This window comes from Bos indicus x Bos taurus, chromosome 18, assembly GCF_003369695.1.
Source record: "Bos indicus x Bos taurus breed Angus x Brahman F1 hybrid chromosome 18, Bos_hybrid_MaternalHap_v2.0, whole genome shotgun sequence".
Lineage (NCBI taxonomy): Eukaryota > Metazoa > Chordata > Mammalia > Artiodactyla > Bovidae > Bos > Bos indicus x Bos taurus.
Window position 1 is genome coordinate 10,352,680 of NC_040093.1, and position 26,002 is coordinate 10,378,681.

The 26,002-nt window shown below is 49.9% G+C and overlaps 1 protein-coding gene across 4 annotated transcripts; it reads left to right on the top strand.

Moving 5' to 3' along the window:
* Nucleotides 1-1,519: 1,519 nt before the first annotated feature.
* Nucleotides 1,520-25,953, top strand: PLEKHA4 (pleckstrin homology domain containing A4). 4 transcript variants are annotated; one of them, XM_027515210.1, is made up of 21 exons: nt 1,579-1,920; nt 2,037-2,041; nt 2,517-2,606; nt 3,717-3,824; nt 5,612-5,684; nt 5,801-5,901; nt 6,059-6,168; nt 7,683-7,901; nt 8,258-8,537; nt 9,168-9,242; nt 10,483-10,530; nt 10,660-10,740; nt 10,903-11,052; nt 11,972-12,070; nt 13,435-13,575; nt 15,099-15,198; nt 15,281-15,357; nt 22,596-22,757; nt 24,638-24,696; nt 25,084-25,196; nt 25,519-25,953. In XM_027515210.1, exons 3-21 carry the CDS (start codon nt 2,523-2,525, stop codon nt 25,779-25,781), a joined length of 2,343 nt encoding a protein of 780 aa, XP_027371011.1. In that variant the 5' UTR covers nt 1,579-1,920; nt 2,037-2,041; nt 2,517-2,522; the 3' UTR covers nt 25,782-25,953. The 4 variants fall into 4 exon arrangements, with proteins under 4 accessions (XP_027371012.1, XP_027371013.1, XP_027371011.1 ...); XM_027515211.1 differs by having other exon boundaries at nt 1,520-2,041; nt 5,557-5,684; XM_027515212.1 differs by lacking the exons at nt 15,099-15,198; nt 15,281-15,357 and having other exon boundaries at nt 1,520-2,041.
* Nucleotides 25,954-26,002: the final 49 nt, after the last annotated feature.

A 26,002-nucleotide genomic window follows, 5' to 3' on the forward strand; every position in this document is an offset into this window, starting at 1 on the left:
ACTTGCCCAAGGCGATCACAGCAGAGTCTAGATTCATTGCCAAAGAGACAGAATGTGTAAGGCCCCTGAAGGCAGGCACTTTGCTTTGCCCACTGCATGGCACATAGTAGGTACTCAACAAATACGTGGTGAAAGTGAAGGTGTTAGTCGCTGAGTTGTGCCCGATTCTTTGTGACTCCATGGACTGTAGCCTGCCAGGCTCCTCTGTCCCTGGAATTCTCCAGGCAAGAATACTGAAGTGGATAGCCATTCTCTTCTCCAGGGGATTTTCCCGACCCAGGGATCGAACCCAGGTCTCCTGCATTGCAGGCAGATTCTTTACCGTGGTGAGGGGATACTTAACCAAAAATTCACACGCCTTCCCTGTCTCGGGCACAAGTCTCCACTCGTAGGTTTCACCTGCTTCAAATTTATCAAAACAAAACAAAAAACCTCTGCTTACACAAACTGAAATTCTGGCTGTGTAGCACCAACGGACTCTTGCCTGGAAAATCCCATGGACGGAGGAGACTGGTAGGCTGCAGTCTATGGGGTTGCTAAGAGTCAGACAAGACTCAGCGACTTCACTTTCACTTTTCACTTTCATGCATTGGAGAAGGAAATGGCAACCCACTCCAGTGTTCTTGCCTGGAGAATCCCAGGGACGGGGGAGCCTGGTGGGCTGCCGTCTATGGGGTCGCACAGAGTCGGACACGACTGAAGCGACTTAGCAGCAGCAGCACTAACGGAACCTCATGGGAGTGGGGGGGGGGGGTCTTCTGTCACAAATTCCAGGCCCAGGAACACAGTCCCAGTCCTCCCCCGCACCGCCCCCCCCCCCCCCCCCCCCGCCACTCACCCCTTCCCTCCTGCCCCACCCCGTAATCCTGTTCTTCAAAATATGCCCAGGACTCAAGTCTCCCTCCTGAAGGGGTCATCCCCAGTATAGAATGGAATTCTCACGTGAATCCGAGGTGGACATTGACCCTGGCCACTTGACCCTGCTCGCTCAGGAATCTGGGCCACTCCTCGTCACTGGCACACTTGGACCCGTCCACTTAAAGCCACCCTTCCAGATCCCAGCTCCATTTACAGCCCAGCAGTCCTGAATCCTAGCTCACACCTTTCCAGGTGTCCAGGAGTCTGAGCCCCCGATCCTTCCAAGATCCTAGTGATCTCTACTCAGGGTGCGCCAGTGACCCCGGCCCTTGACAGCGACCAATCCACTGAGGCCCTGGAGTCCAGGCCCAGTTCCAACTCGCCAAATATTTAGGAATCCTAGCTTCAGCTTTTATTGGACCCCGGTGGCCCAGTCTCCAGTCCAGCAGGGATCTAGCGGTCGGGGAAGGGGCTGGACCTCGCCCCCAACCCCTCCCCTCGGCTGCGGGGGCAGCTGAGCCAGAGGTCAGGCTGCGGTGGGGAGGCCAAGAGGGGCGGGGTCAGCTGGGATTGGGAGGGGAGACAGACGCGTGGGCGGCTGGCAGAGGGAGGGAAGGACCCGCAGAGAGGAAAGAGAAACTGGGCGAGCGAGGAAGAGAGAAAGTGAGAAGGGGAATCCGGGAGAGGAGGAAAGAGCGGTCGTAGAGGGCCATGGAGAGAAAGAGAAAGAGATTGTAAGGGAGAGGGAGAGACGGGGCGAGACAGCGAGGGAGAGAGAGAGAGAGAGAGAGAAAAGGGGATGGAGACTTAAAGACGAGAACTCCGTGAGTCCCAGAGAAAGAACTGGACAGAAACAAGAAAGACGGAGAGAAAGTGGGGTGGGGGTGCTGCAGAGGAGAGAAGGAGTGAGGGAGAGACTGGGAGAGACAAGAGATTCGAGCGCCAGAGACGCGGAGACAGAAGGTGAGACTGGAGAGAGAGAGACAGGGTAAGAGGAAGAGAGATCGTCCGAGGAAGAGACACCATCAGAGACAAAGAGACAAAAAGGGTGTGGATGAGCAGGTGAGAGCGGAGGGCTATGAGAGGCGACCCCTGAGAGGCGGCCGAGTAGGGGGACTGAGGCTGGGTGTCCCAGCACCCACGCTGCCCTCGTGTGCTCTCTGCCCTCCGGACCCCAGAGCTGGTAAGTCCCCTGGCTGGGCTGCGAGGAGCTGCCAGAGTGCACATTCCTGGTGTCCTGAGACTTGGCAGGGATGTTTTAGGGGTGCAAGTGGGAGGGAGGGCAGGAGACAGGTAGCTGCCGGGGCGGGGGTAGCCCCGGAAAGAGTCAGGGAATGAAGGGTTCCTGAGCACAGAGAGGGTCAAATTCCTGGCCAGAGGGCAGGGGGGCAAGAATAAAGGGGCCCCTATTCTCTGGCCCGGGCTACAGATGACTCCCCTCTCCCCTCCCCACAGCTGCCAGGGCCGCCCACCTCTCTTGGCATCACTCTTGGTATGCGGTCCCAGGCCCGGGCCTCCCCCAGCACCCCCCAGGCTTCAAACAACAGGCTCTTTCTCCTCAGCCTCCTCCGACCTGCAAGCCCCTGACCCTGTCTCTGTCCCCACCCGGGTCATCTGCAGAGAGAGGCGCACACAGCTCTCTTTTTTCTCTCCTCAAGCCCCCAATGGAGGACGGCAGACCTCGGAGCAGTCTCAGCCTAGCCAGCAGCGCCTCGACTATCTCCTCGCTCAGCGGCCTGAGCACCAAGGTTTGACTTCTTGGTGGGGCTGGGGAGGAGCCAGGGGGTGCTCTGGGCTCCCCCATCCTCCTGTTTCCAAGCCCTGCTTTTGGCGCCACCCAAGGGACTCCGGTTGTCAAGAGCAAGGATCTTTAGCAATGGGGTCTGCCAGACCTAGCAAGGTCCCAAATTGCCCACCCGCCAAAGCTAGGAATTCAGAGGCACTCCCAGCTGTCCCCACCCCGCGGTATTTTCCTAATTTGAAGCCAGACTAACAACCCTGTATGACTCTGGTTGCTAGGATAAGGCCACTCCCCAGCCGTGACCTCCCCCCTCCCCAGCCAGGAACTCAGTGTCTACACTTATTAGGGACTAAGAAATCCTGTCTCTAGCCATGCCATCTCCCCAGTTCTGAAATCTGATAAAGGAAAGACCTTTCTCTGACCATAAGGCCTCATGGGGCCCGAGATACTTGCCTCCCAAATCGTCTTCCCAGACCAAAGTTCAGCAGTGACATTCATTTGCTTGTCCTCCAGCCCCTCCCCTCACTCATTTCCAGCTTCCCAAGTTCAGATTCTGTAGATTTGATTCTGACCTTCGTCAGCACCATTGCCAAGGAAGGGCATCCTTTGGGAATCTGGCCTGGGATATCCGTGGGGACGGGGGTTGGGGGGGTGGCATCTATTGGAATGGAGGGATTTGGAGCTCGCACCACCACCCTGGATGTGGTCACTATGGAATGCCATTCCCTGGCAAATCAAAGGTGTCCTTTGATTCCAGCTGACTCATCACCAGGGACTCAGCCATGTTGCTGGTTCAGATCCCAAAGGCTTCGGATCTCCATCTCTGGCTTTGGTGGCTAAGGGCATGATCTCCTTGGCAATGGACCCTTTATTCCCAAAGTCCCTCCCTAGTGGTCAATGGCCTTTTCATTGACTCCAGACACCTCTCTCCACCCATGGAAAGTGTCTCTTAACTCTGCACTATGCACATACAATTCTAATGCCCAAACTCAGCTCCCTCCTTGACCAGGTTTCTAAAGACAGCTGAGCGAGGGCCTTGGGTTGCCTGGGTCCCACTGCATGCCTTACCAAGCCCATCCCAAGTCCGTGTTCACTTCTGTCCTCCTTGTCTCCTCAGAAGTCCACCCGGGCAGTGAGCAAGGTGCACGCCTTCGGCAAGCGGGGCAATGCTCTCAGAAGGGACCCCAACCTCCCTGTGCACATCCGAGGCTGGCTTCATAAACAGGTAGAGTGAGTGAGAGAAGGGAAAGGACCCTCCAAGTGATGTCAGAGGCTGTGCCTTTGGCTGTCCACCGTTTCTCTCCTTCCAAGTCTCCAAATATGTTTTTTTGTTTTTTTTTTTTCCCTATCCCTGCTACCTCCCTTATTCTGTCAACTCGTTCATTCCTGCCATGACTACTTCTTGAACATTTACCCTGTGCCAAGCCCTGGGGCACATATCATGTCAATAAACAAGTATCTAGCTACATCCAAGATGGCAGGGATGAATAATAAATTAATGTATATAAAAATGGATTCGATGATTTCAGATGGTGGGAAATGAAGTGCTGTGAAGAAATAACACAGGCTTCCCCAGTGGCTCAGTGGTAAAGAACCCACCTGCCAATGCAGGAAATGCAGGTTTGATCCCTAGGTTGGGAAGATCCCCAGAGAAGGAAATGGCAACCTACTCCAGTATTCTTACCTGGGAAATCCCGTGGTTAGAGGAGCCTGGTGGGCCACAGTCCATGGTGTTGCAAAGATTTGGACACGACCTAGTGACTCAGCAGGAAGAAATAACATAGGAAAATGTGCTGGCAGGTGGCTGAAGGATGAGAGCTACATTTGACTGTTGGTCAGGGAAGGTGTCTCTGGGGAGATGACATTTGAGCTGAATTATATGTCAAGAAGGATCCCACTGTGTTAAGATCTGGGGAGCAGAGGGAATCTGAAAGCAAAGGACCGTGCAGCAGGCAAAAATTTGGTGTTTTGTGGAAGCTAAAGTGAGAGAAGGAGGAGCGACAGGAGGTAGGGAAGGGTTCTTTAAGAGTGGTCCCAGACCAGCAGTATCAGCATCACCTGAGAACTTTCTAGAAATCCAAATTGTCAGCTCCCACCCCAGATCTACTGAGTGGAGAACGCTGGGGGCGGGAACCAGGAGTCTGTGTTTTAATAAGCCCTGCTGCTGATTCTTATGTGTACCAGAGTTGGAGATGCCTTGTAAGGCAGCAAGTTAGGGTAAGGAATTTGAGATTTATTCTAAGTGTGACAGTCATCTCTGTTTTGAGCAGGGGATTCACATGATCTGATATATAATTTTAAGGAATCATGAGTGGGGACTTGCCCAGTGGTCCAGTGGCTAAGACTCCTCACTCCCAATTTGGGGGCCCAGGTTCCATCCCTGAATGGAGAAGTAGATCCTACACGCTGCAACTAAAAATCCCACATGCCAGGATGAAGATCAAGAGTGTTGCAATTAAGATCTGGCACAACCAAATAAATAAGTTAAAAAAAATACTTTTTTAAAAGATCATGCTGCTCCTGTGGGAAGGGATGGAAGAGAAGAGGAGAACAAGGTTGGAGATGGATTAGTTCTGTCAGAGGAAATGGGGAGATGCAGGGTATGGCTCAGCATCACCTTCTTGACCTCTCTGTCTCACATGCCATATTAAATGGGCCAAGTTATCCTACAGAAAGCTGATGCCAGTGTGTGGTGAAGTATCTTTCTGTCCCAGTCTTTCTGTAATTTCTCAATCCCCGAATGACAGATGAGAAACCATGAGGTTCCTAGTGGAGAAATGACTTGCTTAAGGGCACGGTGTGAAAGTGCTGGGGTTGGGAGTCATACTCAGGTCCTGCTGTGTCTAAAATCTGTGTCCCCTCAGCTGCAGCCCACTGGTTTCCAGTTCTCCACCTGAATCTGTTCCATCTAATATGTCTCTCTTTTCCTCCCCTTTCTGTGGGTCTTTGCTTCCAAGTGTCGCTGTCTCCACCTTTTCCCCGCCCCTCTCTACTTCCACTCTGTCTCCCCAGGACAGCTCCGGGCTCCGGCTCTGGAAACGCCGCTGGTTCGTCCTCTCTGGCCATTGCCTCTTCTATTACAAGGGTCAGTGCCCCAGCTGTAATGGGGTGGGCGGGGGCCCCCCTCCCCGTCTCCCTTTCCTCAAGTCTCTGGGCCTCCAGGTCTCTGTGTGATCCGTTATCCCAGCCTCTCTTTTGCAGACAGCCGCGAGGAGAGCGTCCTGGGAAGCGTCCTGCTGCCCAGCTACATTATCAGGCCAGATGGGCCAGGAGCTCCCCGAGGGCGGCGCTTCACCTTCACCGTGAGTCCCTTCATCCCCAGTGGGAACTAAGGCACTGGGCGGTGGGGGCAGGCATGCAGCATCCATTACTGGAGATAAAAGACCTTTACCAGGGTCCATGGCATCCTTCTTTTTAGAGGGCCCGATATCCTGGTCCCCCAGCTCTCTCTTCTCGCAGGCAGAGCACCCGGGCATGAGGACCTACGTTCTGGCTGCTGACACGCTAGAGGACCTGCGGGGCTGGTTACGCGCGCTGGGACGGGCCTCTCGCGCGGAGGGGGACGATTGGTGAGTATACGCCTAGGCCACGCCCCTGATCCTATACCTCCAATCTGGGCCCAGCTAATCATCCCAAACTCCTCCCCTTGAGACCCTGACACCTTCACTGTCTAATCACTGGTCTTCTAGCTAAGGCGACTCCGCCCTTCAGGCCCCACCTCCAGGAAACTTCATCTCCAATCGGCAAAAAGTATCTCTCTCCGCCGACCACTTTGTCCATCAATATTCAGTTCAGTTCAGTTTAGTCGCTCAGTCCTGTCCGACTCTTTGCGACCCCATGGACTGCAGCATGCCAGGCCTCCCTGTCCATCACCAACTCCCGAAGCCTGCTCACACTCATGTCCATGGAGTCGGTGATGCCATCCAACCATCTCATCCTCTGTCGTCCCCTTCTCCTCCCGCCTTCAGTCTCTCCCAGCATTAGGGTCTTTTCCAGTGAGTCAATTCTTCGCATCAGGTGGCCAAAGTATTGGAGTTTCAGCTTCAGCATCAGTCCTTCCAATGAATATTCAGGACTGATTTTCTTTGGATTGACTGGTTTGATCTCTTTGCAGTCCAAGGGACTCTCAAGAGTCTTCTCCAACACCACAGTTCAAAAGCATCAATTCTTTGGTTCTCAGCTTTCTTTATAGTCCAGCTCTCACATCCATACATGACTACTGGAAAAACCACAGCTTTGACTAGATGGATCTTTGTCGGCAAAGTAATGTCTCTGCTTTTTAATATGCTGTCTAGGTTGGTCATAGCTTTTCTTCCAAGGAGCAAGTGTCTTTTAATTTCATGGCTGCAGTCACCATCTGCAGTGATTTTGGAGCCCCAAAAAATAAAGTCTCTCACTGTTTCCATTGTTTCCCCATCTGTTTGCCATGAACTGATGGGACCAGATGCCATGATCTTAGTTTTTTGAATGTTGAGTTTTAAGCCAGCTTTTTCACTCTCCTCTTTCACTTTCATCCAGAGGCTCTTTAGTTCTTCTTCACTTTCTGCCATAAGGGTGGTTATCTGAGGTTACTGATATTTCTCCCGGCAATCTTGATTCCAGCTTGTGCTTCATCCAGCCTGGCATTCCGCATGATGTACTCTGCAATATAAGTTAAACAAGCAGGCTGACAATATACAGCCTTGACGTACTCCTTTCCCAATTTGGAACCGGTCCCGTTGTTCCATGTCCGGTTCTATTCCATGTCTATCAATACTGCTCCCCCAGAAATCTCCACCCCATGAGGCTGCCACCCAAACCATGTCAGATTAAAAAAAGGAAAGGCTCTAGGCTGTCTCTGTCTACTTGCCCCATTGTTCGGTCTGGAGATTCATAGTTTGGGCCCAGAGACATGGATGGACCTTGTGGCGTTGCACAAGACACTACTCAGGCCTCAGTTTCCCCATCTGCAAAATGCGGACAATGGTTGATAGTGCACTACCTCCCTTTTTTTTTCTTTGTAGATTCCTTGTCGGTGAAATGAGAATAAGGGCTGTTATAAGATTCAAAGGAGTGATGTCTTTTTTCTGTGTCCATTCTTTAGTGGGCAACCGAGGTCATCTGCACGGCCCCAGACTGGGGAGGGTCCAGGAGGCCCCGGTGGTCCCCCAGAAGTGAACAGGGGCACGGAAGAGGGGCGCGGCTCAGAATCACCAGAGGTGGCGCGGCTCTCCAGAGGTCGTGGCCGACCCGGGCTGCTCACTCCCAGCCCCACGGCTGACCTGCAATCTGGACCCCGAATTCGGAGGACGAGGAGCCCAGAGTAAGTTGGACGAGGGAGTCTGGGATGAGAAGGTTCTACAGGGCTGAGCTTCCGAGGGCATTCTGAGGGCGTGGCCGAAGGGCAGGGCTGGGACTGGTTAGGGGCGTGGCTTAGCGCTTTCTCGAAGGTGTGTGTGACTTGCTGGACGCTTGCTGGGTCAGAGTCTGTTGAGAAGTCCTAAGGAGGGGATGTCACAAAGAGGGAAATTATTCGGGATCGAGCTACTAGAGGAGGGTTCTGCTCCAGAGAGACAATGAGACACACTGAAGGGAGGCACGTCTTTGAGGCTGACTTGATGGATGGTGGGATGAGGAAGCTCTTGTTGACGCAGTTCGCCTTTTCTCTCCTCTCCACAGCCTGTTCACACCCCTCTCTCGTCCTCCCTCGCCTCCGAGCCTCCCCCGGCCCCGTTCTGCTCCTGCACGCAGACCTCCGCCCTCCTCTGGAGACGCGGCACCTTCTGCCAGACCCCATACCCCTCTGAGTCGCATCGATGTCCGGCCTCCCCTGGATTGGGGCCTCCAGCGCCAGACCCTCTCCAGGCCCCCCACTCCCCGCCGAGGACCGTCTTCTGAGGCTAGGGGAGGAAGGCCTCCCAGGAGTCCTCAGCACTGGAGTCAAGAGGCCAGAACACCGGTGAGCAGAGATGGCAGGGAGAGGGACTACAATGCCCATATGGCCAGCGGGCTGCCTTTCCAGGCCAGTCTCTAAGCCATTGGCCCCTGGGTATCATGGAGATTGTAGTTCAGCATAATCGCAGCTGGGTTCAAATGTGAAAGGGAGAGTGAACTTTATCTCCTCTCAGTTCTCAGGGCTGTCTTTAGGCTAGTCTTTGGCAGTTATTACCCCTTAAACATTATGAAATAGTCCAGAATATGCTCCTCTGATACAGTACTGTGAGAGACAGTGTGCATTGCATCTGCCTCGTGTGTCCAGTTTTCTCTTTCCAAATTGGTCACCTGCTATTTTCTCTGAGCATCACGGGATTGCAGCCCAGAAAATCCAGAGCTAACCACAAATGTGAGAGTAAGAGTAGACTGCAACTTTCATTGGTCCCTGGGACTGTTTTGCAGGCTGTTCATTTCTTATCATCCTGCGTGTCGCCACAGTGGCACACAGCTGGAGAAAAGATAGTTGAAGTTCTGGGGGCCCAGTTCTGAACCTCAGAGAGTCTCCTATGGCACTTCAATGCCAGACACATCCTTTCTGTATCTGTTACTAAGACATGCCAATTTCTAAACATCTCTATTTGAATATTCCTCCCAGGCCCACTCTGGAACCTCCACATATCTCCAGCTCCCTCCAAGGCCTCCTGGGACCCGGGCTTCCATGGTTATATTGGTAGGTACCCTGGGGCACCTTGAATCTGCCAGAGCCCCTCCCATGCTTTCTTTGCTATAGTGAATGTCATCTCATTGACTAGTGTGCCTGGAGAAGGCTGGGCATTTCAGGGTGCCTGCATAGGTGCTATGTCAGTTTCCTAAGGCTCCTGAAAACTCAGCTCCTGAAAAACAGCCTGCGAACAGTATATGTATACAGAATACCTCTCCACCATTCACACAATCTTCTTGTTGTTCAGTCGCTCAGATGTGTCCAACTCTTTGTGACCCCGTGGACTGTAGCACGCCAGGCTTCCCTGTCCTTCACCAACTCCTGGAGTTTGCTCAAACTCATGTCTATTGAGTCAGTGGTGCCATCCAACCATCTCATCCTCTGTCGTCCCCTTCTCCTCCTGCCTTCAAGTCTCTACCAGTATCAGGGTCTTTTCTAATGAGTTGGCTCTTCGCATCAGATGGCCAAAATATTGGAGCTTCAGCTTCAGTATCAGTCCTTTCAATGAATATTCAGGATCAATTTCCTTTAGTATTGACTGGTTTGATCTCCTTGTAGTCCAAGGGACTCTCAAGAATCTACTTCATCTTTCATTTGAGTCTTAAAGTTTTTCCATAGAGATTTTGTGTGCCATTAGTTAAGGTAACACTGATAGTTTTTATATTTATTTGAATGGTGTATTCTTCTTTTTTAAAAATTATTTTCTATTAATAGTTATTGATGATGTAGAGATGTTTGTATCTTCCTTTTACATCAGGCATCCTTGCTGAATTCTCTTATTTGCTCTAATAATTTTTAAAGTTTTTTTTTCTTTTAATAATTTTTTTCTGTTGGTTTTCAGGGCAGATGAGTGCATCATCTGTAAATAATGATGGTTTTATCATTCTCCTTCCTACCCTTACACTTTTCTTTTTCTTAAGTTACAGCTTTTGTCAAGATCTCTAATACTGTGTTAAACTGTCACAGTGGCAGTGAGCATCCTTGTTTTATTCTCAATCACAAAGGAACTGTCTAAATTTTCTCCATCGGTTATTGTATTTGCTATAGTTATTTGGTAGCAAAGCCCACTGGGTCTTCCTAAAGCCAAAAATCTAGCAATTAGTCTACTGAGGTTTGCTTTGCTAAAGCTTGGAACAAAGGAAATAAGGACAAGGGGTGCCAGCCAGTAGAAATAGGGCTCAGCTCAGCACTGAGCTACAATGAGGACTTGTTTGGGCATGTGACCCCCAACTTTTCTCTTTCTCCTCAGCCGGGACCCCCTCTAGACTCAACCTTCCATCAAAGCTTGGAGACAGATGTAAGCGCTACTGATGCAACCCTTGTTGAATTCGCAGAATTGGGGATAGAATGTTTTGGAAGGTGGGAGGGTGGGCAGGGCAAAGAGCCATGTCTGGTCCATTAGCAGCTCCTGTCCTCCTTTCTCCAGACTCTGCTGACCAAGTTGTGTGGGCAGGACCGGCTCCTGAGAAGGCTGCAGGAGGAGATAGATCAGAGGCAGGAGGAGAAGGTACAGGACTCTGGGACAGGGGAGGGAGGACACTTGGCCTCTCCACCTGCCCTTAGCCCATCCTGACCCCCAGGATACGAGAGGATACCAGAAGCCAGCTTTTCTCTTGCCCTGAGGCTGGGTATGGTTTCAGAAGTCTAACCATCTTCTCTCTTGGTGCAGGAGCAATTAGAAGCAGCCCTGGAATTGACCCGACAGCAGCTGGGCCAAACAACCAGGGAAGCTGCAGCTCCTGGGAGGGCTTGGGGGCACCAGCGCCTCCTGCAGGACCGATTAGTCAGTGTGAGAGCCACTCTCTGTCACCTGACTCAGGTGAGCGTCTGGGAAGGGGCATACCTCCTAGGAGACCCCAGGACTCCAAGTGGTTACTAAAGGGAACTTTCCCCCAAAGACTCTTGGGAAGGTAGTTCTTGAGACTCCCCTCCATTTGAAACCAATGGTCTTGACAGTCTTAGAGGGTGCGGCGCAAGCAGCCAAGAAACAACAGTATTTAATTTAGACATTTACGGGGGGTGATTTTGATATGGACTTCCTGGCTTTGAATCTCAGCTCCCACTCACAGTTGCTGTGTGACCTTAGAAAAGTTGCTTAACCTCTCTGGACCTTAGATGCCTCTTCTGTAAACTTGAGATGATTAAAGTAATATTTACTTCTTACGGCCATTGTGAAGATCTCATAAATATATGTAAATGAATCACAGAATATTTAACGCCTATGCACCAAGTATATGGTAAGCATTACCTGTGTTAGCTGTAATTATTGTTACTGTAAAATGGAGACATTGATAGTACCTACCTCACAAGAATTAAGTGAGAGCTAAGAACAGTGCCAAGTAAATGTGCCAAATAATGCTAAGTAAGTGCCGAATAAATGTTAGCTGCTCTTGTTACTATTGGGACTGTCAAAGAAGTTTCTGCTGCCCCGTGGGGCATAAAGTTTGTAGCTTTGTCTGTCCAAGAATTCATTAGATCTGTGGACTCTGTCACCCTAGAGGAGTGCAGAGGTAATCCAGAAGATTCAGGAAAAGCTGTTCTATGTCTGCACTAGCTGTTCATTGAATGGCGGGTTCCACACAGATGCTGGGGTTCCCAGTAGTCTGAGCAGAGGCTCTTGGGATTGTGGTCCATATAGCCCCAGGGGACACTTCCTCCTGCTCAGCTAGGAAAAGATAGAATGGGGAAAGATATGGTGGGTGGGCATGCTAACTGTCTCTCTTTTTCTGGGACCTGAGGAGCGAGAGCGTGTTTGGGACACATACAGCAGCCTGGAGCGGGAGCTGGGCACCTTGAGAGAGACCCTTGAGTACCTGCTGCACCTCGGGTCCCCCCAGGTACACCCCTGCCCCAAGCCCCCAAGCCCTGCCTTGCTCTCCCAAGTTCACTTGGTCATCTCAATAAATGCAAGAAAAACAGTTATAAAATGTAATATCCTTTCAGGGTCTTCCCTCATAGCTCAATTGGTAAAGACTCCACCTGCAATGCAGAAGACCCCGGTTCGATTCCTTGGTTGGGAAGATCCCCTGGAGAAGGGAGAGGCTACCCACTTCAGCATTCTGGCCTGGAGAATCCCATGGACTGTATAGTCCATGGGGTTGCAAAGAGTCAAACACAGCTGAGCCACCTTCACTTGCACTTGACTTTCAATATCCTTTCATAATACAATCTCTCAGCAAAGTACGAATATAAACTACTTCTTTAACCTGATTAGGCATCGATAACAAACCTACAGCAAAGCATTGTTGTTGACAGTGAAATACTGAAATCTTTCCCCCGATGTTCAGAATAAGGCCAGGATGTATGTTATTGCCAGTTCCAGTTAGCGTTGTACCAGGGATCCGAAACAGTACAAGTGAGTCTAACAAATAAGTCAAAGGTATAAGGACCAAAGAGGAAAAAGTAAAGCTGTTTTTACTTACAGATGATGAAATTGTATATGTAGAAAATCCAAAATAATCTCCAAAATAATCTGTTAGCATAAGCAAATCCAGCAAGGTAACTGAATGCAAGAGTAATACACAAAAATCATCTTCCTGTATGCTAATACCAACAATTAGAAAATAAGTATGTATAAACACTAGTGTTTACAATTAACATAAATTAGCTATCTGAAAGAAGTCTAATGAAAGATACGCAAGACATCTACTCTGAAAGCCACAAAATGTCATTGAGAGAAATTAAAGAAGGCCTATATAAATGGAGAGATGTACCATGTGCATGGATAGGAAATATACTAGTATAAAGATGTGGTCTCCACAGATTGACTTCCCCAGCAGGGATCTGCTGTCCCAGTACAATATGTGGAGATTGACAAGCTGACTTTAAATCGTCTCTGGAAGTGCAGAAGGCCGAGAGTAAGCCAAGGCAGCCTCCAAGAACAAAGCCCGAGGACGAACACAACTGGATAGTGTCTGACTTTAAAGCTACAGTTAACAAGAAGGCAGTGTAGTACAGACACAAATTTAGACGAATAGACTAAAGGGATGGAATATTCAGAAACAGACTCATATTTACTTATATGGTCACCTATTTACAACAGAGGCAACACGGCAGAACAGTGCAGAAAAAGACAGTATTTATGATAAACGGTAATGGGTCAGTAGAATGGGGAAATTTCAGACCCTTTCCATGGCTTACCGACTTTAACCCTCCTTGCATTTTCCCACCTCTGAGTAACAGATTCCTTTCCTCTCTCCAGGACAGAGCATCTGCTCAGCAGCAACTGTGGATGGTGGAAGACACGCTGGCAGGTCTGGGGGGCCCCCAGAAGCCACCGTCCAACACTGAGCCTGACTCCCCATCCCCTGCTCTCCAAGGCGAGGAGTCCTCAGAGAGGGAGGTGAGGCCACACACATCTTTGCCACCTCCAGTTTCCTGTCCCGTCTGCCCCTGGCCTAACCCACTACCCACTCACCTCTTTAACCCTTGATCGGCTAACCAACCCCAGGTACATATCCTCTATTTCCTCGTTTGGTATTATGGTCATAGTCCAGATGTGTGCTTGACCCACAACACAACAACTTGGTGAGTTGCCAATACCTCACAAGGTCCAGTTGCCTGCATCTCAACTCCACACTCAGTGATGACACGTCGGTAGCTTGAAATTGACTATGGTGGGAGTATTTACACCATGGAAATTGGCAGACTGCTGCAAAGGAGGGCTCTTTTCTTCCAGAGGGCATTTGTTAAACATTTACCTGATACCACTGATCTTAATCCCTCCCCTGCAAGGTTTTTTTTTGGGGGGGGGGAGTTTTAAGTTTAAATATTTGTTTGCAGTTTATTTTGGTTTTTCTAAATAGACATTCACATCTGTAAACAGTAGGATTTTGGTTTCAGCTCCAACCCCCAATTCCTTACAAGTTTTTATTCTCACACATTGGCTAGAACTGCCATTTGTTGCTGTTCAGTCGCTAAGCCGTGTCCAACCCTTTTGTGACTCCATGGACTGTAGCACACCAGACTCCCCACTGGATTTCCCTAGCAAGGATACTGGAGTGGGTTGCCATTTCCTTCCCCTGCAGGGCTCTTTAGAAAGTGACTAGAAAGTGCCTGACATAGAGTAAGCCCTCAGGAACCAGGAGCCATTGTGGTCATAGCTGAGTAGAACTGTTGCCAGCCCTGATCATCAGGTCATGTATCTGGGAGACCTGGATTTTGATCTCACCTCTGCTGTCTTTGTGACATCAGTCATTGACCTCATTCTCTGAACCTCAGTTTCCCCATCTGTCAAATAGGGATAATAATAGCATCTCATACATTTACTGAGGGGATTCGATGAGATAATTCTGGTAAAGTAGTTAACACCATGCCAGATGCATAATCGTTATAAAACCTCGCACATGGACCAGTGTGGGAATCCCTGGTGGTCCAGTGGTTTGGAATTCACCTGGCAGTGCAGGGGACATGGGTTCTATCTCTGGTTCGGGAGGATTCCACATGCTTTTGGGTGACTAAGCCCAAGTACTCCAACTACTAAGGTCCGTGCCACCTAGAGCCTGTGCTCCGCAACAAGAGAAGCCACCACAGTGAGAAGCCCATGCACGGCAACTAGAGAGTAGCCCCACTCGCTGCAACTAGAGAAAGTCTGGGCAAAGCCACAAAGGTTTATGTGCCAGGCACTGTTCTAAGCGCCTTCCTTGTATCCATTCGGTCTTCATATCAAAAGGGTGAAATGAGGCACAGAGAGGGAAAGTAACTTGCCCAAGGTCACACAGCAAGCAAAATGGCAGAGCTGAGGTTTGAAAACAAGGTCTGGCTCCTGGTTTTCAATCTTAATCCTACTTATGCAGTGTCTGTACTGCTACGTGCTTGAAAACTGTAATCCTAGTGATCTATTATCCACTTTCCTGACCTCCCCAGAGCCTGACGGAGTCCCTGGAATTGAGCTCATCCCGGTCCCCCGAGGTGGACTGGGGGAGGCCCCCAGGGGGCGACAGAGAGCTCTCCATCCCTCGCTCAGGTGAGCATCTGGGGTTGGGAGGGACTCACTGGGCATTCTGCATCCTCACCACATCCTCACCCGTCCCATTCTGCTCCTCCAGGAATTGTATCTCCAAGGGTCTCCCGGGCTTCCAGCCCCGAGGGTCGCCGCCCCACTTCCCCTCAGCCAGGAACCAAGGTAGGCAGTCCATCCAATCTCCTGGGCTCCATTGTAACCCTTTGCCCACTACAGATCCCCTACTTCTGGGGAAACATCTGGGAGAGGAGCATTCTAAGCCACACCCCAGAGCAGAGAGAGAGAGATTTGTTAAGAGCACTGGGATTGAATTTTGTCTCTGCCACTTCTAACCTGTGTGACTTTGGGTTGGTTAAGAAACCTCTCTCCCTCCATTTTCTCATCTGCAAAATGGAGCTGATAGCAGTGTCTACCACCCAGAGCTGTTGTGAAGAGTCCAACTAGGTGAATGCCCCTGAAGTTTGAAAGTAGTGACTTTGAGCAAGCACTTCATTCATTCATTCATTCATTAATCATTCATTCAACAGACATTTATTTAATGCCTTTTTTGCTATCTAATAAGGTAGCCAGCAGCCACATGAGGCTATTTAAGTTTAAATGAATTTAAATGAAATAAAATAAAAAATCACTTTCATTTGAGGAATTCAAATATTCAGGAGATACACGTGACCAGCAGCTATCCTGTTGAATAGTGAAAATATAGAATATTTTCATCATTCAGGAAAGTTCACTCAGGACACAAATGAGAGCAAGATGAGAAAAAAACATCCTTCTCTCATGAATCTGACATTCTAGTGGGAAGAGGTAGATAGTAAATAATTGACTAAATTATTTTATGTAAGTGCTAAATAAATAAAAACAGCCTGGGGAGGGGATTTGGAATATTGGCGAAGGGATGGAGTTGTAAATGTTTTGATCTGGGGAGGCTTCTGTCAGGGAAGGAGCCCTGGGGATGTCTGGTGGAAGAGCGTTAGAGGCAAAGGGAAGAGTGTTTGCAAAGGTTCTGAAGAGTCTGGCGTGTTGGAGGAGCAGCTAGAAAGTCAGTGTGGGTGGAACCGAGTAACCGAGTAAGGGGAAGGGGGTGCTGATGAGGACAGAGAGGTAATAGGGGCAGATCGAGCCGGGCCTTGTGGTCCAACGTGAGGACTTAACTTTGACACTGGGTGAGCTGGGGCCATGGAGAGTTCTGAGCAGAGGAACGGGAGTTTCCACAAATGGAGACTGGTGCTCTCTGGCGGCCACTTGGGGAAGTGGACTGTGTGGATACCGCCTGAATCATGGTTGAGGGGGCCAGTGGGATATTTGGCCGGGACTGATAACAATTGTTTGCACTGACTTAGAAGTGGCGACCGGAGAGGGCAATGGCACCCCACTCCAGTGCTCTTGCCTGGAGAATCCCACGGATGGAGGAACCTGGTGGCCTGCAGACCACGGGGTCACTAAGAGTTGGACACAACTGAGCGACTTCACTTTTACTTTTCACTTTCATGCATTGGAGAAGGAAACGGCAACCCACTCCAGTGTTCTTGCCTGGAGAATCCCAGGGACGGGGGAGCCTGGTGGGCTGCCATCTATGGGGTTGCACAGAGTCGGACACGACCGAAGCGACTTAGCAGTGGCAGAAGTGGCGACATCAAGAGGGAGTCAGATTCTAGATATACTGGGTTTTCAAACTTTTTTAAAAACCCTTGGGACCTCAGATGCCGTTTTTGTTTTTGTTTTGGCTGCTCTCCACCAGCTTGCCGGTTCTTAGTTCCAGGACCAGGGTTGGAACCCCAGTCCTGGGTGGTGAGAGTGCCAAGTCCTAACCACTGAGCTGCCAGAGTTTAAAATGCAAAATGTTGCAGATTCTAGACTGGTAATGTGGTGCTTATACTGTGTACTGTGTGTGTCTGGAGCAGCGTGTGTGTGTGTGTGCTAAGTCGCTCCAGTCATTTCCGATTCTGTGTGACCCTGTGGACTGCAGCCTGCCAGGCTCCTCTGTCCATGGGATTCTCCAGGCTAAAATACTGGAGTGGGTTGCCATGCCCTACTCTGTCTGGAGCACATGCTTCATCAAATACATTACCATTTCTCTAATAAAATGTATGAATCTGCATATGAAATGGGATAAAGGCTATAAATAATATCGCCATTTAAATGTCAAGCTAAAAGCAGAGCAGTAAATTACTTAAGTGAAGGAGTCAGTGGAATAAAATTAGATTATAATATCAGCCGCTTTTTATTTCTCAGGAAAAGGTTTAGTAAACATGTCACACATCCAAGTACAAAGGAAGCCAAGAACCTAACTATTCACACGCAGTGAATGCACACGACATCTGGTGGCTTGAGGACTCTGGGGACAGAGGTCATTGGTCGGGCCAGCAGTACCATCATCAAGTTGGACATAAGAGGCAGGACCATGGGTGGGGGTTCCTGAGGATTAAGCAGGTGACCTCTGTAGAGTTTCTTGCTGTGTCATCTGTTTTTTTTTTTTTTTCCCCCAAGCTGCTTACTTCCCCAAACGGAACGGACCCAGGCCACAGCAGTGAAAGTGCCAAGTCCTAACCACTGGGAGTTCCCTTGTCTGCTCCCTAATAAAGGGTCTTGTCTGGGCCCTGTCCTTTTAATTGAGTACACTGGTTAGTCTCTTGGTTGCTCATAAACACAAACCCCTGAAGGTCAGCAATGAACTGACTGCTCATTTCATCATTTCGTCTGTGGGGAGTTTCCACTCTGTAGCCCCAAGGTCATCAACAGCATTGCTGTAATCTCCCATTTCAGAATCTCAAGCCACAGCCTCAGTTTCTTTGTCTCCCAACCAGTGCCCAATGAGCAAGTCATTGCTGGGACCAGTGGGAGCTTCCAGTTTTACCTGATCACCTTGGGTAAAAAGAACAAGGATCAGGAACTTCCCTGGTGGTCCGGTGGCTAAGAGTCGTGCTCCCAGTGCAGGGGCCCAGGTTCCATCCCTGGTCAGGGAACTAGATCCTGCATGCCACAGTCCCAGACTAGGAGACTTCCAGTGCTGCAACTAAAGTTTCCTTGTGACACAGTGAAGATCGAAAGTCTTGCAAGCACAAATCATTGGGGACTTCAGGGGACAGCTCCCAGGCCACCTGGACATGTTGGGGATGGTTTCCTGGAGGCAGACAGACCTTGAAGAAGGAATCCATGGCAAAGAATTTATCCATGGCAAAGCAGGACAACAGCTGGTGTAAATGTCTAGACTGAAGTGGGGATTTAGGAAGCCAGGGCTTCTATTAGCCTAGAGGATACCTTTTTTGTGAATTAGAGACAGGCGCCCCCTTCTACGTGGGCAGAACCTGGAGCCATCAATGGAGGGCTCAGCCCTTGGGCAGTGAGCAACCCATACAATTGCACATGGCCTCTTTCGAGCACAGAACTCTGACCTCCGGAATGCCATCCACCAACTGAAGGGTAGTTCAGTTCAAGTCAATGAATTTGTCAGACCCTTCCTAACTGCCAGGCCCTACAAGGCAAGATCCCCAGACCACGTCCTATTTTCAAGGACCTATGTTTCTGAGTTTGCCAGTGTAGTGAATCTCTGCATCACAATCTCTAGTTTTTTTTTAACTTTGTTTTTGCTGTTTATTTTTTTTGGCTGTGCTACATTGCATGTGGGATCTTAGTTCCCCAACTAGAGATTGAACTGGCACCCCCTGCATTGAAAGCACCCTGTTTTCCTGTGGCTTCCCCCATCCTGAAGCTGGCAAACAGATTCTGCAGGAAAAGCATGGCCGCTGGACTTGGCAGGACCATTCTGATGCCCACTAAACCATCAGCAGATGACTAATCCAAGTACAGTGTCAAGAGGAGTTGCTGTTTCTCTCTTTCTCCCTAAACTTTGGCGAGTGCAGGAAGAAACCCCAAATTCCCTTATTTGTTCAAGATTCTGATCTTCTAGGGGCCAGCCCATGTGGAAGGTGTTGGGGGACCTGCCAGGAATTATTCCTGATGCTGGAGTCTGATGGGGGAGAGGCATGAATGCAATCCTTACACACATCTAACAGAGTTAAGCTATTTCCTAGGGAGACTCAGCATTAGGAAGCCTTTTAAAGGTTAGGTAAGCAAAAGAGTTTGGACATGACTTAGCGGCTAAACGAGGACGACAACAATAAGCTGTGTCTGGATGAATGAAAAAACTTTGGCTGTGCAGGAAACTGTACTCCAAAAGGGAACAGGCTATGCATGTAAAGGCATGGAGCGGATAAAGGAAAAAGCAGCTGCTTTGTATAGGAAACAAAGCTGAATTTATTCCGTGGTGGCTCAGATGGTAAAGAAGCGGCCTGCAATGCAGGAGACCTGGGTTCAGTCCCTGAGTTGGGAAGATCCCTTGGAGGAGGGATCCCTTGGCCACTTGGGCAACCCACTCCAATATTCTTGCCTGGAGAATCCCATGGACAAGGGAGCCTGACGGGCTACAGTCTAAAGGGTCGCAGAGTTGGATACGACTGAGCGACTTGGCACAGCACGGGCAAGACGGACCTCTTGTAAGACCCAGCCGATCTGAGCAAAGCGAAGAGTTGATGTCATATGGCGTAGAGTTGGGACACGGGTGGACTTGTGGAGCCTGGAGTGTTGAGTTGTTCTATCATAAGCTGGGGAAGCTTTGTGTCTGTTGCTGATTGGCTGATTTTCGGAAACGCAGGGCCGGCGCTGATTGGCTGGCTTTTAGGGCGATGGAATGCCAGTTATGATTGCTTATTCGAATAGGTTTAAAAGCTTCTCTGTTGCTTCCTTACTATCGGGTGGAAACCAAATACTCAATCTGGCCTTTCTTAGGAAGAGAAGAACTATTTTCAGTGGTGTGTGTTAAGGATTGCTGAAAAGTGTTAGTCGTTCAGTCGTGTCCGACTCTGCGACCGCATGGACCGTAGCCCGCCAGGCTCCTCTGTCCATGGAATTTTCCAGGCAAGAAAACTGGAGTGGGCAGCGTTTCCCTTCCCCAGGGGATATTACAGACCCAGGAATCGAACCTGCATCTCCCGCATTGCGGGCAGATTCTTTGCCATTTGAGCCATCAGGTTGGGGCTGCACCAAGTAACATCTTGCGGGACTTCCCCAGTGAAGGTCCAGTGGTGAATGAAGATCCCGCATTTCCAATCCAGGGGGTGCAGGTTCAATCCCTGGTCCGGGAACTAAGACCTCACATGCGATGTCGCGCGTCAAAAAAAAAAAAAAGAATTATCTTGGGAATGTCTCCTCCCCCAACCCTACGGGCGAGGGGAGCCAGGAATTTCAGAACTGATCAAGGAAAAAGATATAACCACTAGGTGGCAGTAGGACAAAGAGCTTCAGTAGGTCCGTGGCTGACCGGTTTGCTTGTGGAATAAGTCCCTCACTGCAAGGGACACTCCAGAGGTCACTGCGTGGGGGCCACCGCCCAGGAGGAGAGGGACCGGGGACAAGGGGACTCACAGGAGAGAAGAGACTGGAGAAGGGACTTGAGGATCTAGGTGATGTGCTTAGCAGCACAGAGGGGAGTTTCCTAAGGGCAGCAGCCTGTTGAGGGGGTACGTGGGTGGGGTTTTTATAGCTACAAGTTAATCCTGCTTGTGGCTAGCAGATGCTGGTTACAACTTCAGGAAGAATTTAAAACAGGCAGGCTTCAAATGGCTAAAAATATCCACCCATGTGGGCTGTCTTTGAAGCAAGTGGATGTGTCAAAAGTTTCAGTTTGCCCCTGGCGGAGACTTTCGGGTCAGAGGTCTAGCCTGTTGTGAAGAAGTAGGTGATACAGGGCCAGGGAACTCCCTGGCGGTCCTGTGCTTAACACTCTGGGCTTTCACTGCAGAGGCGCAAATTCAATCCTTGGGAACAGAGATCCCACAAGCCCCACGGCTCGACACGAAAAAACAAAAACCATAGGGCCAATTTCCAGGGGGCCATGTGACCCAGGATCGATCAAATCAAAGCGAGTAAACTGCAGTGATTGGTACAGATCCAAGCTGTCTGCCTAGAATTTTCTAACTGGAGACTGCAGTCAAGAGTTCTATCCCCACTCACCTTCCCTTTGTTTTTTGCTTAAACAATAAATGTATTGTCTTGTAGTTCTGTAGGCTAGAAGCCTGAAATCTAGGTGTCCACAGGGCCACGCGCCTTCTGAAGGCGCTAGGGAAGGATCACTTCCTGGGCTTGCGGCATCATGACTTCACTGTCACGTGGCGTTCTCTCTGGGTTCACGTCTGTGTCCAAATTACCCCCTTTCCTGAAAGATAACACATGTTTGCTGCTCTGTTGGCCCCTTTCCTGCTCAGAGCATCCCAGATGTCCAACAGCCTTCCTTCATTTTATCCCGTCTCTGTCTCCTTCGTTTTGACTGGGCAGCTTTTCTGCTGAGCTGGTTTACTGGACTCACACATCACATGCCTGATCTCTTAGCAAATGGTTTTCCGGCCACACCCTTGGCATTCTCTTCAGAGCAAGCTTCCTTGCAAAGCAGATAGATTGAGAATGTTCCAGATTTCAAGTTCTCCTTCCGTTCATCCCCGTCCTCTCATGTTTTGAGTTCCTAAGGCTCTAAGCCCAAGATCAAAGTGTCGTCAGGATCATACTTCTGGAAGCTTCAAAGTTCCCTGGCTTGTGGCAGATAACCATAATTATCACAGGACAGTCTCCCTGTGTGTCTCTTCCCTCTGGTTATGAGGGCACTAAAGAACTTGTCAAGTCCTCCCTCAGGCAAACCCAAAATGATCTTCTTAATGATCTTAGTTACACAATAAATCTCATCCTTCATGTTAATGTTTTCAAAGCTGATTGAAACCAGACTTTTTTTTTTTTTTTAAATCATGAGCAAACCAGAGTCCCGACTACTACTTCCAAGAGACTTGTTATGTCCAGAGAAGAGTGGGTGTTGATCAGGCTGGCACTACAGGTTCCAATAGGGCAGCTGATGGGCTTGAGGCTAGACAGGTGGGTGGGTAGCAACCAGTCACACAGGAAGTGTAACACCTTTGTCCTGAGAGCCCTGTGGGATATGGAAGGACTTGAGCATATCCAGCAGAGGGTCAGCCTGGGCTCCAGGTGTAGAAATAAGTCCTCAAGATCCAGGGTTGAACTTACTGGGAAGGGCAAGACACAGGAATTCTCCAGGCCAGAATACTGGAGTGGGTAGCCTTTCTTTTCTCCAGGGATCGAACACAGGTCTCCCGCATTGCAGGTGCATTCTTTACCAGCTGAGCCACAAGGGAAGCCCAAGAATACTGGAGTGGGTTGCCTATCCCTTCTCCAGGGGATCTTCTGGACCCAGGAATCAAACCAGGGTCTCCTGCATTGCAGGCGGATTCTTTACCAACTGAGCTTTGAGGGAAGCCCAAGACACAGGAGGCTGAGAGGTTCAGGGAAGAGAGAAAACAGAGGCCATGGTTGGAACCTCTAGATGTTTCTCATCTCCCCAGGTCCCCCTGGCCCGACCCCGGATGAGTGCTCAGGAGCAGCTGGAGAGAATCCGAAGAAATCAAGAGTGTGGACTGCCTCTCCCTCGCCCAGCCTCCCCCCGGCTCCTCACCCTGGGGAGGACACTGTCCCCAGCCAGACGCCAGCCTGATGCGGAACAAAAAGTGAGGGAAACGGGGGTGGGTCAGTGAAGTGGCAGTGGGTTCTCAGTTCCTGGTTGGAGCCTCAGTTTTCCTCTCTGTAAAATGGGGATTTTTTCCTTCCTCTATATCGGGTTTACTTGTACCTGTTTTGAATTCAGCATCCTGTCTCCCTTATCAGTGGAGAACAGGATGGGCCAGAGGCAACATCTCCATCCTCACCAGCATTCTCACTCCTCTGGGAGGAGTGGGTTTTAGAGCTGGATTGGAAGCTAAGTTTTCCTGTTCAGTTACTATGCTGTCAAAGGCAAAGAAAAAACATGTATTTACTCTGTTGCCATGGAGATCACACTGCCAATCTGAAGATCAAAGTGTCTGGGCAGGATGGTTTTTTCACTTGTTTTTTGTTTTGGGCTGTGCCACTGCACAGCTTGTGGGATTTTAGGGCTTGGGTTCAGTCCATGTTTGAGGACTTGGCTGTGGCAGCATGGAGCCCTGCCTACTGGACCACCAGGGAATTCCCCATGGATAGTTTCATCTTAAGACTCTTCTAGGAAGGAATTAGACAAGTGGGGTGATTTTGTGGTTGTGATTGTTTTTGTAAATGGGGGGGCATCTCAAGTCTGTTGAATATCAAACACTGATCTCTATGTCTAGCTATTTTTTCGGGGGCAACAAGCTTCATTAATCATTTATGACAAAAGGGATGTGAATTTGGAGGGTCTGTTTCTGGCCTTGTCACAGGGGGCTCATCTGTGAATCCTGTCGATGAAAATTCTATTAAAATCAAGTTAACAAGAAAAAAGGGGACTTTTATTTGAGCCAAACAGGATTAGAACTTTGGAGAGAGACTCAGAAAATTCTGAGAACTGTTTCACCATCTGTTAGAAGTCAAGAGGCACACTCGTATCTGTTTTCCAGACAAAAGATCGAACATCAAAATGACTTATTGACAGGACTTTCCTGGCAGTCCAGTGGTTAAGAGTTTGCCTCGCAATCCGGGGGATGAGGGTTTGATACCTGGTCTGGGAACTAAGATCCCACATGTCTCTGGGCAACTGAGCCTGTGCGCCACAACTACAGAATCTGTTGTTTAGTCACTGAGTCATGTACGACTCTTTTGCAACCCCATGGACTATAGCCTTCCAGGCAGTCTTCCTGACCCAGGGATGGAACCCACATCTCTGTTGAGCAAGTAAGTCTCCTGCATTAGCAGGCAGATTCTTTACCACGGAGCCACGAGGGAAGCCCCATGCACTGTGACAAAAGATCCCACATGATGCAACTAAGATCCCAAGTGCCACAACTAAGACTTGATGCAGCCAGACAAGTTAAAGCAAAGAAGCAAAATAACATAGTGATATTTCACCTAAAGTTCACCAAGGATACATAGTCTAGGGAAGCACATGCAAAGCCAGCAGCAAGTTACTATGATCCCTTGCAGACTGTGAAAGAAGCTATTCTTTTAAGAAGTTACATTGGTAGTGTCAGAAGAAAGGGAAAAAAGAAATGATCTTCAGAACAGAGCAAGCACTGCCAACTCTGAGGAGCTCTGGCAAATGTGTAATCCTGGTGCATACTGCACATTAGGGATGGAGGAGCCCCAAACAAGCACACAGAGAGACTTTGATCTTTAATTTTCCTGTCCTGTCTTAAAATATCAATTTCACATCATCAGGCTTATCTAAGTCATATGAAGCTGTTTACCAGAATGCAAAAAGGCGTGGGGAAGTGGTTGGGGGGTGGTGATTTTCCAAACTCTGTCCTCTTTCCCAGGAGTTCAGGTAAAGTTAAGAATTAGCAGTGTCTTTGGGGCAATTTTATCCTCTGAGCCCCTTCACCCTCAAAATGAGAACATGGGAACTTCCAGGGTGTGGAGTTCTTACGCCCCCATTCCTTTGCAGCCTGTCTTGGGACACTCAGGAGCCCAGAAATGGCTCAGAAGTTCGGGGTCCTGGAGCAGGTAAGGAATTGGAGATCGAGGCAACAAGGAGGGAAATAAAAAATAGAAGGGGAGTAGTATTACTGTTAATGTCTCTTGAGTACTAAAGTACAGATTTTAGAGTCGCTTGAGTTCTTGGGGAATCAGAAAACCCTAGTTCGCGGGGAGAACGGCAGTTCCTTGTTCTATAGCAAACTCCGCCCCCCTGTCAGGAAATCGGCGAAATTTTCGGGCAACTGGACTACAAATCCCACAATGCACGCGGGCTTCTAAAAAAGAGGGTCGCTCCACGTTTAAAATTCTTTAGAGACACGTGCTAGGGACTACAACTCCCAGAAGGACACGCGCGGCACTGTATCCTTTACTGTACTGGCTAATTGAAGTTTTCGCCAAACTCTTTCTTTCTAGTCCAAGGAACACCACCCCTTATTTGCTGACATCCGAAGGGCACCGGGAGCGAGTCCTCAGCCTCTCTCAAGCACTGGCCGCTGAGGCATCGCAGTGGCGGGGAATGATGACAGGTGAGAATGAGCTGGGGACTTAGGACTTCTAGGTTTTAGGGATGAGGAGGGGTCGGAGGTCTGGAATCTCAGGTCGTGATGGGGAGGGGTCTGAGGGCCCCTGGGAATCCTTTGTCTTGATGAGAGAAGACCTGGACAGGGCTTGGGAGTGCTAGATTCCAGGCAGGAGGGGGCTGGGGTGCAGGAGTGCTGAGTCTAGGAGAGCAGGGGGCAGGGAGGCCGGACTCCTAGGTTTGAGAGGAAAGGCCTGGAGGCGGGGGGCGGCGGCTGGACTTCGGGATTCCTGAGTTTGCCATTCTCATTCCCCATCCGTCCTCACCAGGTGGAAATTTGGACTGTCGAGGGGACCCTCTTCCCCCTGCGCCGCCGCCTCGGTCAGACCCCACGCCCCAGGCGTCCTCACCCCGAAGATCTCCTCCAACAGCCAATTCCTGCTCCACGGGTTTCTCCCCCAGAGGTAGTGGGCGCGGCGCAGGCCCCGCCTCCTGGGAGCAGACCTGGGATTCCGAGCCCGCCCCCCCCGCCCTGACCCCCGACGAGGGGGCGTGGCCTCTGAGGGTCACCCTGCTGCAGTCCAGCTTCTGAGCCGCCCAGACGTGGCAGCCAATCAGAGCGTGAGGGCGTGGCCTGGCGGGACCACCTGAAGATCTGGAGCCTCTCGCCTCCCGTGACCTAGAAATGGTTTCTGTGGCCAAAGTTTGCTTTTCCCAGCACTTGTCCAAATTTGGATTAAAACTTTGAACTTTTTAGTCAATAACTTTTTGTCTGTTTGAGGTTGTGACCCTGGTGTCTGAGTGGGTGTAGAG

Bases quoted from the DNA above. Each gene is read 5' to 3' on its own strand.
- PLEKHA4 (XM_027515210.1), top strand. From the start codon at position 2,523: ATGGAGGACGGCAGACCTCGGAGCAGTCTCAGCCTAGCCAGCAGCGCC. The intron at 10,531-10,659 runs GTAAGCGCTACT...TCCTTTCTCCAG, and splicing joins ATCAAAGCTTGGAGACAGAT to ACTCTGCTGACCAAGTTGTG. The intron at 11,053-11,971 runs GTGAGCGTCTGG...CTGGGACCTGAG, and splicing joins CTCTCTGTCACCTGACTCAG to GAGCGAGAGCGTGTTTGGGA.